Here is a 13,049-nt window from a genome sequence, read left to right as displayed (position 1 = left end):
CCATGGCAGCAATGAAACTACCACTTAAAGTACTGACGAAAATATAAATAAAATGATATTTCAAAATCAATAATTGGTTCCCCATATTTAAGTGAGAAATCCTCAGAATATCAATTTGGGATTAGAATAGGACTGGGCAATGCAGCATATAAATTACACTTTACTCCAGAAACTTTTAGTGAAAAACGAGATGATTTCGTTTTCTGTCATTTGTCAGCAATGACATTTCATGAAAAACCTATATTTACATGCCAATTGGTTTACAATAAATTGTCAGAAAACAGATAACGATTTTACAATCAAATACCAACAACAACACAACAAGAGACACACCTTACTGCAAAGCACGTGTGTACATTGTCACACATGTTCTGATTACTCCTGAGGGGAGCACCTCGCGAGCCTTCACCTGGCGACAGGTAACTGTTATAATCTGTTTCATATTTCTTTACTCACGCTGATTTTTTTTCTGAGTTTTGCTTTTGTTTACAAGAAAACGTGTTTTCGCAAGAATCCTACTTGGTGCGAAAATGTTTTTTATAACGATATACATTGGTCAATTCAGTGGTTTTTCAATTGCGGGCCTGGGGCCAAATTTCATTTCATTTTCCAGTCCGACAGTACTCCATGGCCATAACTCCCTTTGGTCGGTCGTTTCTTCAGAAGCTCTGTTGATATTTGGCATGAGGCTAGGTGTTAGTGGGGATAAACACACACCAGACAGGTTTTGTGAAACATTAAAATGCAAGCATGATTTGGCCCCAGAAGTTACATCAGTCAACCTTTTCCAGAAACACAATTTATGTAGGAATTTGCAAGTTACAATGATTTCATGCAGCAGCGATGCCAACCATTACGCTTTTGGGTCTAAAATGAGGCTATTACGCTTATCCTCCCCAAATGACGATTTTTGATATTTCTCGAATTATTTATATGTCTAAAATATCATGGAGAGCGAGTTGTTAATGCATCGATCACGTCAAGCATTCTACAGGGAGCAAACTGCATGTACATCGGCATTTCTCAGGAACTCGAAACACCACATTGTCTTTATGCGATACAGTTAATATTGTCACATGATGAATTTTATGTATGTGTGGAGCTTTGACCACGTGTTTCAGGCTCCATTTTGTTTTGGCGCCAAAACATCAGGAGGGTTGCGCACGACAGCTTGAATCAAATACTTACGTAAGTGATTTTTAATCTATGACTACCAAGTTATTCAAAGTACAACTTGTTTGTTTGAAATGTGGTTCCAATGAATGTCACCGAGATTGTCGCATGACATTTTAGAACTTCTGTTGATGTCAATTTCTTTCGATATTTGGATTGATATTCAATTTCGAGGTTTAGTCCTATTGAAACATATAAATGTAAGCGGAGTCATTTTTCTGCATGTTTTCAGCTTTATCGACACAACTAAGATCTATTTATTGTCTTTGGTGGGGGGTCTAATGCTGAGAGCCAGTTCTATGCTTTATGACAAGATTATCACTATGAAAAAGATGAAACCTAAATTTATCACCGACATAGTTGCTGCATTAAAATAAAACACTTATTTTCTGAAATTTAAAATTCATAAAATAAAGTGTATTTTGTTTGGTTTATCCTTAGCGATAATACCTTGGTATATAAACTAGTTAACTATGAAAACTTGATCAATGTGCACTTGATTTAAGAATTGACTTCACTTTGTGTGAGTTCATTGGAGTATGAACCTTCATAGAGTGAGGGCCAAACTGTATGAATGTCATCGCAAGCTCCAACGTTCATACAGTTTGCCCCCAACTCTATGAAGGTTCATACTCCAATGAACTCACACAAAGTGAAAGTCAATTCTTATAATTTTTTTATCACAATTTCTTACCTCAAAGGATGTAGGTCAAGATCTAAAAACAATTTTATTGAGTAAGTGTGACTTCATGTTTACACTGACAGCCATACAATAACCAGCTATATCGCGGTGTAAAATAGTTCCTCAAAAAGGGAGGTGACATCGGCGAATTGATGCACAACTTACTCTTCAGAAACATCTTATGCAACACATGTATTCAAATCATATCATCATTAGATGAGAAAGGTCAGTAAAGAACTACCTCAGTAAGTCAGTCACAATGACAGCTTGTCGTGATACATTTACATGAAGTACAAGACGTCAAAATGGCCGACACGATAACGTGATGGGAGAGATTTCCGAAATTGTTAATGAAACTGTGGCAGTTACATGTAAGTCACCATTGATCAACTGGCCGATCATTGAAAGGCGAATAAAGATGTGTCAAACAGACACTATGGTAAATTCATAGATTCTGGAGACGATCAACATCAGCCTAGGCACGGATTGAGTCGATACTACGATAGTTTAGATGTGCATTTTTTTGTTTGTTCATTAGGAAAGAGGGGGCGGTCCTGGTGGCCTAGTGGTTAAAGCGTTTGCTCGTCACACCGAAGACCTGGGTTCGATTCCTGACATGGGTACAATGTGTGAAGCCCATTTCTGGTGTCCCCCGCCGTGATTTTGCTGGAATATTGCTAGAAGCGGCGTAAAACCATATTCACTCACTCACTCAAGTGGCGTCATACCAAACCAATTAACTCACTGATATTACAGTGGGGCACTCACTCACTCACTCACTAGGAAAGGCCACAGCAAGGATATTCGTGAACAATCATGCAGTCACGCTCTTTCATTTCTTAATGTTTACTGAAACGCTGAGATCAAGAATAAAGGTTATAAATTATCAGAAAGAACGCTAATGTATGTTTTCATGCTAGGGAATTCCCAGGGGTTTCCCCAGGAATGCGGAAGTAGTCTGTCCGAGTTTATGTCATTTTAAGTCATTTTAAGTACGTAATTTTAAGAACATGATCTCATGAAAAACGTATGAACTTCAAATTGTGTCGTTCTTACATTATGAACGTCAATTACGCGGTCATGTGACCGACCTCTAGTCCAATGGAAAAGCTGTATATCGTGGAAACTTCAAATTAAACAATGATTGTAATGACACTATTTCTGTTTACAGGTGTTATGCAGTTTGGAGGAGAAACTGACAGCAATGGGCAAGTCAAAGATGTTGCTGAAGACAAGAATGACTGTGCTGACAGTGAAGCAGACATGAACGAGGATGATGTTCCCAGTGGAGATGTTGCTGAAGACAAGAATGACTGTGCTGACAGTGAAGCAGACATTAACGAGGATGATGTTCCCAGTGGAGATGTTGCTGAAGACAAGAATGACTGTGCTGACAGTGAAGCAGACATGAACGAGGATGATGTTCCCAGTGGAGATGTTGCTGAAGACAAGAATGACTGTGCTGACAGTGAAGCAGACATTAACAAGGATGATGTTCCCAGTGGAGATGTTGCTGAAGACAAGAATGACTGTGCTGACAGTGAAGCAGACATTAACGAGGATGATGTTCCCAGTGGAGATGTTGCTGAAGACAAGAATGACTGTGCTGACAGTGAAGCAGACATGAACGAGGATGATGTTCCCAGTGGAGATGTTGCTGAAGACAAGAATGACTGTGCTGACAGTGAAGCAGACATTAACGAGGATGATGTTCCCAGTGGAGATGTTGCTGAAGACAAGAATGACTGTGCTGACAGTGAAGCAGACATGAACGAGGATGATGTTCCCAGTGGAGATGTTGCTGAAGACAAGAATGACTGTGCTGACAGTGAAGCAGACATTAACGAGGATGATGTTCCCAGTGGAGATGTTGCTGAAGACAAGAATGACTGTGCTGACAGTAAAGCAGACATGGCCATGGGTGATATTGCCAATATGGACCATACAGGTGAGGAAACAACTAAAAGAAAACTTATAGATTCAATGTACATATAATTTCTCTGCACATAATCTGGTTATTTGAAAGCACAAAATCTTTAGCAAGATGAATATCATTTTTTTTAAATACATAAAGTGAAGGCATTGTTGGGATTTGTTCTTCAGTAGTTCAAAATGTAAGCCATCTTTGTTTTTCTTTCCACTTTGAGAATGCACTTTGGAAAAATGGGTGCATGAACATAAACATAAACATTTTTAGTTTTGTTTGCCATTTGCCATGTTATCATTGTACGCACCAAAATGATCTTCTACACTGCATATTTCAATTGTTTTTATCACATTGTTGGAAGGTTTACAGTAATAATGCTGGTATCTGGTAGAAGTCAGTTCCATATAATGCCGATTGGAATTTTACGGCATGGCTAGTCCCTTTAATCTGAACAGTTATTGACCCAAGAGATAGGGGATTGGAAATTCCACACCTCTTGCATTGTTTTAGTAACCTTTATACTTTATTAACTTTTACCAGGTATTCATCATGTTCAGACTTATGTACTGATTGACGATGATAAAAGGGATGTTGGAGATAGCTGCGACAGTGGATCAGCACATGTTCCAGACAGTAGTGATGGTGAATCTGATTGGTCCATGGAAATTCCATTGCAAGTGACTGATCAAAGTAAAACTGGTAATTAATCAAGAATTCTATTTTGCTGGTCAGTATAAGTCTTAAATGAAAGGAGAATGAAATTTATTTATCAAACAAAGAGCAGTAAATTTTTAACTTATCCTACATTACTCCGTATTGCATTTACTGCTTTCTTTTGACAGAGAGACAAACTGTGTGAGATCCAGCTGCTAAAGAAAGTTGTCCCAACCAGTACAGGAGGCAGCGCCTTCCAACAGTCTGCATATGACCCGGAAGTCATGACGTCACATCAAAACACATAATTGCTTTGTCACCTCCACAGACAGACGTACTTTGTATCCCTTGCAGGGGTAGAAACTAACATATTTAGTCCACTAGTCCTTATAATGATAACATATAGCAAAACCCTTAAAAATGGCAAATTTCTACTAGTCCTTATGATACCTTAATAATTGGCCAGTTTGGCAAGGACTATAGGACTAGTGCCAATTTCTAACGCTGCCTTGTTGAAATTAAAGCTTATTGTTTCTATATTTTGCGTGTTTTTACATTCATCGTGCCGATGTTGCAGTCCTTCGTCGCTGTGCTCCTTCAACTCGATACGAGTATCCAGGACACACCTCACTCAACATGCTCATCGACCCCCTGATATGGCTTACAACTCGGAGATTGCGGTCTTTCTACACCACCCTTGCCGTCACCTTTGTCGGCAACATCGCCCCCTTCCGGTGACGCCCGTCACAGGACAGGTCTCCGTTTCCTCAGCGATCTACGTTTACAGCAGCCGCGCTTAGTGGAGCTTCCCAGCCCCTCCGGCACTACCAACACCTCCGGTGCCTTTGGCGCTCCTGGTGCCCCCGAAACCAGATCAACAAGCTTTAACAAGCTCAGATCAACAAGCTGGGTATCTCAACCGATCTTCTACTTCAACATAAGGGGCGCCATCGGCAATCGCCTCTCCAGCGCCACTGACATCTGCTTCTATTACTGACATCTCATAAATCGTCACACGGGGAAGCAGGTGAAACATTTGTCTTTCAATTGTCGCCGCTCCTTTCGCTGCTCTCCCGTAGGTCTTCAGGATCGTGACTATCGTTTAACTTGGGAGGAATCTTTTCAACCAACAGACAATTGGTATGATTCAACTTGTCCACTTGCAACATTCTCCTTAACCCCGTTGTTTAAAGCGCCATGCTTTCGGAGAGATGACCTGCGGATTTCCTTCGAAACAGAGCTTCTGGTGGACAGCATCTGTATCAGAACTGGCAGATCTTACCTGTTCAGGCTCATTAAGCCTGTTGTACCCACTTCTTGGTATCATGGTTGACTGGTCTCACATATCACGGTGTATCATATCGCTCTGCACCAGCCCCGCCATTCAACGAAGACGACATCCACTTTCTTCTTCGTGAACATCGCTCCTATACCCTGCCCTAGCGCCAGCGTTCCTCAAAGAGACTCTTCCTCGGCGCTCCCCAGGTTTTCCGCGGTGCTGCTGCATTTTTTCGCAAAACTCGGGTACACAACTTGTTTGTTCATTAGGGATTGTCTGCTTGTGGAGATTGCACCTCATTTCCCGCTCCAATGCGGTTTTCTCGGCTACTGCACAGAGTGATTTACATGTCATGTGTCAAGTGCTTGGACTGACAGGGAATTAGGTCAACTGACCATGGTGAGCGGTGCAATGTATTTCTACAAATTGGTTTGCATGCTTACATGTATGCATGGTGCAACCACTCAACCAGACGCCTGTCGCAGTCCATCCATGCACAGATGATGGCAACGATAGAACTCCGCTGCCAACACGGCTGTCGTGAGGCACCTCATTTCATCGCCCCCCTCGGTATAAGAATGATAGCGCTTATACAGCATTCAAGGGATGGAAAAGATCGCCTTCCTTTGTACGGTTTGATCTTTTAGACTAAGACACCTTCATATCTTCAGCCTTGGCCACCAGACACAGCGTTGATTATATACCGTTCCATTGACTCCTGTTGACGACTTGCCTAGTGTTGTGTTGTCGTCCTTCATTGTCACCTCGATATAAGAACAGGAGGGCTTTTACGACTCAGGATGGAAACAATTACACATTACTTCGGGCAGTAAGGTGCGATCTACCCAAACCACAGTTTTACAGATGTCCTCATTCTCTTCTGGACATTTTGCCTCGACTTCTGACTACCAGGTTCCGTCAATACCTCAGCGGTCGATTGTGAAGCTGGTTTATTTTGTCTACACAGGGTTTGGTTCGCATGCGAGCACACCTCTCCACGTAGCGTCCCGACTTTTCAACTTCATTCTTGTAGACGACCTCATATACCATGACTTTTGTCAGTGGCTAGTGTTCTGGGATTACCCACCCCAGCCCACGTTGTGACCGACTGTGATCAACACCATTGGCACAGCAACAGCCTCGAGATCAAAGCGCTTATCCAGGACGCCACTTCCTGGCAGAGAATTCTCGGTCACGCCCTGTTGATCATGTCCACTGACAACATCTCCACTCTCCATCCCTGCAAAAATCAGACCCTCCACTTTTTCGACTTGGTCAGCCTGGACCTCTACTTTAAGAAAAAGGAGCTTGTCTTGCACTCACCAGGTTGAGAGCATGTTCTGGTACAGGCTTTGTCCAGGCCTAACTAGGTGGCTCCCACCGAATGGAAGCTCCACCAAGAGGTCTTCGCCGGACTATGTCAAATGGTAGACACCCCAAACATCGATCTGTTCGCCACATCTCTGAACTGCCAGCTGTCGCCTTACATTTCACCAGTGCCGGATCCGGCCGCTGTGCAGTCAACGCCTTCAGTTTTTCTTGGGAAGGATTACACGTGTACGCTTTTCCGCCTCTGGTTCTCCCTCCCACAGTTCTTTAAAGATCCAGGGCACTCTGTACCTGACACTTTTGGTCGGTGTGGTCCAACTTTTCCCAAACTACAGGCCTGGCTGCTCTCATTCCATCTTGAAGACCAGAAGGCCAAGTTCAGACCGCCTGTCTTGAATCTGAATGTGGTCTTAAACGCCCTTCGGACTGCTCCCTTCCAACCACTCCACTCGTCTTCCTTCTACGACCTAAGGAAGAAGTCAGTGTTTCTACTGGTTTTGACTAATGCCGCTCAGGTCAATGAGCTCCCCGCCCTCGATGTCCTCTGTGTCCGGTTCGCACGCGGTACTCAGGGCGCTGTTCATCATGGACCGTGCTTGGACTTCATCGTAAAGAATCGACTCCCAGGACAGCCTGATAGATCATTTATTATCCCCTCCACCTTGTCCATTGTGGGTGCCGAGGATGAGGAGGAGCGTCATTATGCCCAGTAAGGGCACTGAAGGTTTGCTACGACGCTCTAAAGCCTTCCACAAGTCTAGGAAACACCTTTTTCCTGTCGGTCTCCCAGTTGTCGCAGTCGTTGGTCAGCCAGAATACTTTTCCCTGTGTCTCCGGGCTGTAATCCTCAAAGCTTATGAAGCCGCCCGAGTGGACCCTCCCCCGCAAGGCTATCTATCAACCCACACGAGATCAGGGCTATTGCATTTACCATGGCTCTTCACAGTAAAACTGTTCCATCCAGTCGCTCATTGAAGCCTGTTCTTGGCGATCGGACACTGCCTTCGCCAACCACTACCTCTGTGATGTAGCCTTGGAAGATGTCGCCGGCGTTCACAAGTTTGGTCCCTTGTTGTAGCCCAACAAGTCACCTATCACCGACGCCACTGATTCTTCGATACCCCGAGTGTGGCCTGTTGAACTCTCTTGTGTGTATCACCTCAGATAAGAGGGCTCTACTGCGTTTCGCTTTTGCTCTTAGGTAAGGTCTAGTTTTTGGCTACCCGCCTCATTCTATTTCGGTTACCTATTCAGGTGTTTCGTTTTTGCATCGACTCTTCAGTCTTGTTTCCTGAAGACAGGAACGGTCGAAGATGTTCCGGTCATCACTTGTATGCGGTACGGATTCATCGGACCTTGGCGAGAGTTTATTAGGGATCACATCTGAAGGTATGCCCACTGACAGGGCAGTCTGATAAAGATGCAATACGGAGTAATGCAGGATAAGTTAAAAAATTTACTAAAATCTAAATATTTTTTACATTTGTATACTTATCCTGCATTACGAAGTCTTAAGTGCCCTCCCTTCTCTACACTGCCTCCCCACGGAGTTTCAGATGTTATGTTTCAAGCAGTTATGTGTTTTGATGTGACGTCATGACTTCCGGGTCACATGCCGACTGTGAGAGGGTGCTGCCTCCTGTACTGGTTGGGACAACTTTCTTTAGCAGCTGGATCTCACACAGTTCGTCTCTCTGTCAAAGACAGCAGTAAATGCAATACGGAGTCATGCAGGATAAGTATACAAATGTAAAAAATATTTAGATTTTACTAATTTAAAGCATGGATAAAATTGTTTGAAGTGTCTGTCGTGTTTTCTCTGATATAATTGATCAGTGCTTTGCATGTCATCCAAGATGTCTAGGGTGGATTAACATTCCGCATCTAGTGAGGATAGGCTGCAGTAACACTACTTTACTGTTCTGCCCCCTGAAAGCTGGCCGCTGTGATTTGATTGAAATATTCTGTGCACAATTCTCGCTCTCTCTCTTCCCCTTCTTCCAAAAAACTATGGTTTTATGTCTAATATTTTTCATAATCTCTGTTACCAATCTAGGACAGTCTCTGAGATCAGTAGTGTGGATCTTAGCAGAAATTGTGACCTGCCAAATGCACCAGGTATGTTTGTTATGCATGAGTAAGTAGATGTATGCTCTTCTGACTTTTGAAATGTTGAGGATTTAAGCTTCAGTTTCAGTTCTTTGTCTACAAATGGTGTTCTGTCTTGAAGACTGGGATCGAGCCAGGTATTGCTCATTAAAAAGGGCAAGGCAGGGAACTTAATGGGCTGGTGATATGCAATTGCCTCGGAAAGATGAAATAGTAGGTGTAAGTTCTAATGTGAAGCATGGCTACATGGCTTGGGACGGGAGCTGCTTTTTAACAATGCCTGTAAACGCTTTCCAGTTGATTTATGGCATTAGATGTACAAACATGCGTCTTCTTGCTTGTTATGAAATGCTCTCTACTTCAGTATCATGATAAATCATTCTGCATTGTGACATTTATTGAATTTGTTTCTGTAGAAGAGCAGAATGCAAGAAGACCTAGTGATCCTAAAATGGAACAATATGATAAGGACCCTAGCATCACATCAACATCAAATAACCCAAGGCAAAGGTGTGTTGATGACTTCATTGAGTTTTGTAAATTTTACAATAAATTGTATTTTATCTTATCCTGACTCATACTTATTGCTTATCTCTCTCTCTTCCGAATAGGTAGTGGAAACGTCCTATGCTGTCCCCAAAGAACAGAGAAAACAGCTCACCCAAACACACCCTCACTCTGCGCATGCGCACCGTAACCATGTGACCAAGCCCAGTAACTCATCACTTTCTCTTTTTCGCGCCATCTTGGCAGCTTGAAATTTTTTTCTGTGCATCATAATCCAAGCTTTCCATAAAAATTCCAAACAAAATCTTTTGCTTGGATTATTTTCTGTGATATTCTATACATCATATCTAACGATTATTTTATATATTTGGCATTAGAATTTTCGTAATTTGGACTCAAATGCAGCCCCTATCGGAGAGCATGAAAACATGTAACCAATGTAAATTACGTTTTTCAGATTCGGACCCTCATCCAACCTGTACCAGCTGCACAGTACAGAACTGCACTGCAGAAAATAGATGCAAATCCTGCGCCCCTTTGGGGAAGGAAGAATTTAGTAATTATCTTTTTGCAGTGCTGAGGAAAAAGATGGATCTTAAACGACGTGAGTCATCACGCTCGTCATCATCCACGGAGACGGCTAAAAGTAGAAGAGGCGAGAATACGCCCTGCCCTTCGTCAGAGGAATTTGATTTGATATTATTCAAATTATCCCGCTGAATATGATGCAGTCATCTTACTTCCTCGTCTACCAGCAAGAAGTCCAGAGGGTCTAAGAATAAACAGACTTCATCCGCAGTCATGAAGGGGGTTTTCAAGAAAATCAGCTGTTTCTTCTAGCCAGAAGAAAGCCTGCGCGCAGACAATTACGTCCGCACAACCCCAGAGGTTCGCGCAGCCCACAGTGTCATCCAATTCGGCTACAAATACAACCGATATATACCTCAATCAGCCTCAGACCTTCCCGCAGATACCGGCCTTCGCGCAGCCCAACACAACAATTATGCAATCCTCTACCTTCGCGCAGGCGTCAACCTGCGCGCAGGCTGTTAATCAACAAGAGTATACACAGACGCCAGCGTTCACGCAGGCTCCCGCCTTCGTGCAGCCTTCACGCAGGTTCCCGCCTTCGTGCAGCCTTCAACGTTTACACTGCCAACTACCTTCACGCAGCCTACCTTTTTTACACAAGGTACTTTGCTAACGCCTGCTATTAATACAGATAGCAAATATCATACAAGTCGTAATGGCTATGCAACAACAAATGTGTAAACAACCTGGCACGCAGTCGACTACCTCTTCACACAATAGCTCGCAGATGTTGCAGCCTTCATTTACGGCTCTGAATCCTAACGCCTCCTATCTTCTGAGAGAGGAGGATATGTTCGAGGCCCCCTCAAAATGAGGACACATCGGGGGAAAATTACCCTTCAATTAATGAGGATCATGAATTAATGGCAGATAGACTGCCGATATCACCCGTCAAGAAATTCTTCTCTCACTGATACATACTGTATCAAAGGGGTCGATATAGACACACTAACCATCCCATCGATAAAACCAATCTCAAACATTGCAGAGAATCTTAATGTTTCTTTTGCGAAAGCCACGAAATCACAAGGACTTCAAATACCGAGCTTTAATTCTAAGAAATTCCTCATGCACGCCATGTCGCAATTTCTTCGCTCACCGGAGATTGATGAAGATTACTCACACATGTCAGACTCCAAAAGTAAAAAATCTTATCGCATTGAGGATAAGAAAATTGCACGACTTGATACGACTACAAGACATGCATTCTTTGGACAAGCGATGTCACACGCTATGAGCCTCAGAACGACTGCGAAAGAATGCTACTTTCAGCTCTCGTCAATCAAACGAAAAATCAAGAAATTATTTCTGATCATATGAGTTCAGTGTCGGCAGGTTTAACACTACTACAGCGACAAGGTCTTATAAATAATTCTAATTGGTATACTATACCAAAGAATTATTAAGACAACCCTGGGAGGCCCCAACCATTTTTAATGGTAACATATGCAAAATCAACAAAGAAGTGCTTTAAGACTCCAAAGATCATATGCTGATCAAGTCCGTTCAGACTATGAATTCCATGTATCGTCAATCCATGCAGAAAACCCAATTCAAAAGCCATATGACGGGCATTCAAAAAGACAAAAGAGAAACGCTAGTACAACTACAGAGGCGGGAAATCATCTGCTTTTCGCAAGTCACATGACACGTCACGTGATGCCGAACGCGGCCACAGATCGAGGTGATCTCCCAATATAACCGGCGAAGATGGGCTTTTGAACGACAGGGAAATCCCCCCTATCAGCCGTTCATGTACAGCATTCCCCAGTAGTCGGAAGATTGGCAAGATATTGGATGAATGTGGGACATTCTAGGAGACAAATTTGTTTCCAACTTTCTAAGAAAGGCTACGCGGCGACTTTACTCAAGAAATCCCCGTTATCTCGCAAGCCACCGGAAATACCTTATCGGATAGAATTGTTGCCGAAGTTAACTGAAGCAATCAATTCACGTCTCAACAAGGGCCAAGTCAAGATAATTCATCCAGAATTACTAACGCCGGGTTTCTATTCGCCGATCTTTTTGGTTCTCAAAAATAGTTCAAACGGAAAGTTTCGTTTGATTTACAACATGAGAAAATTCAACAAGAAATACCTTCCAAAACCGGAGGATTTCAGAATGATTCAACAAATGATAGCACGACTATCTCGGAAGCATCGATCTACAGGATGCTTACCTACACATTCCCATTTAACGGACTTCAGGAAATATTTACGTTTCCTCTTTGAAGGACAACATTACCAGTTGGCGGTCCTGCCCTTTTTGAATTTCCACGGCCCCGAGTTACCAAACCAATTGTGACATTTTTTCACAAGGGAATTTGTTGTGCTTTTTACCTAGACGATGGGATATAAGCCCATCAATCAAGAGAGCTACTCAGACTACAACTAAATTTCACCCTAAAATTATTAACACAACGCCAAACCATCACCGACAATGGAAGCTACACCCAGAAGCATTCCAACTGGCTATAAAAGAAAAAGAATGCCCATTAGATAGACCTATTCGCAACCAGATTCAACAATCAGATAACAACATTTGTATCACCAGTGCCAGACCCATTAGCTTGGTCAGTCGATGCTCTGTCAATATCATGAGAGGGACTAAACGCGTATGCGTTTCCTCCACCTGCCGTGATACCACAGATATTACAAAAGATCCTACACACGAGCAGCCTACAACTGCTTTTTGTAGCGCCTTACTGGCCGGTGAGAACGTGGTTTCCAGATCTCGTCGAACTAGCAGAGATCCAATATTAAAACTTCTAAACTGGCCAAATCTACTGCTACATCCTC

The 13,049-nt window shown here is 42.9% G+C and overlaps 1 protein-coding gene across 1 annotated transcript; it reads left to right on the top strand.

Moving 5' to 3' along the window:
• The first annotated feature begins 2,180 nt into the window (after positions 1 to 2,180).
• LOC125383603 (putative surface protein SACOL0050) lies at positions 2,181 to 5,174 on the top strand. Its single transcript, XM_048402188.1, has 3 exons — positions 2,181 to 2,226; positions 3,027 to 3,803; positions 5,014 to 5,174. Exons 1-3 carry the CDS (start codon positions 2,181 to 2,183, stop codon positions 5,172 to 5,174), a joined length of 984 nt encoding a protein of 327 aa, XP_048258145.1.
• Positions 5,175 to 13,049: the final 7,875 nt, after the last annotated feature.

Source organism: Haliotis rufescens, unplaced genomic scaffold, assembly GCF_023055435.1.
Source record: "Haliotis rufescens isolate VD_foot unplaced genomic scaffold, xgHalRufe1.0.p SCAF_25, whole genome shotgun sequence".
In the NCBI taxonomy this organism is placed as follows: domain Eukaryota; kingdom Metazoa; phylum Mollusca; class Gastropoda; order Lepetellida; family Haliotidae; genus Haliotis; species Haliotis rufescens.
This window is presented reverse-complemented; position numbering and strand designations above follow the sequence as displayed.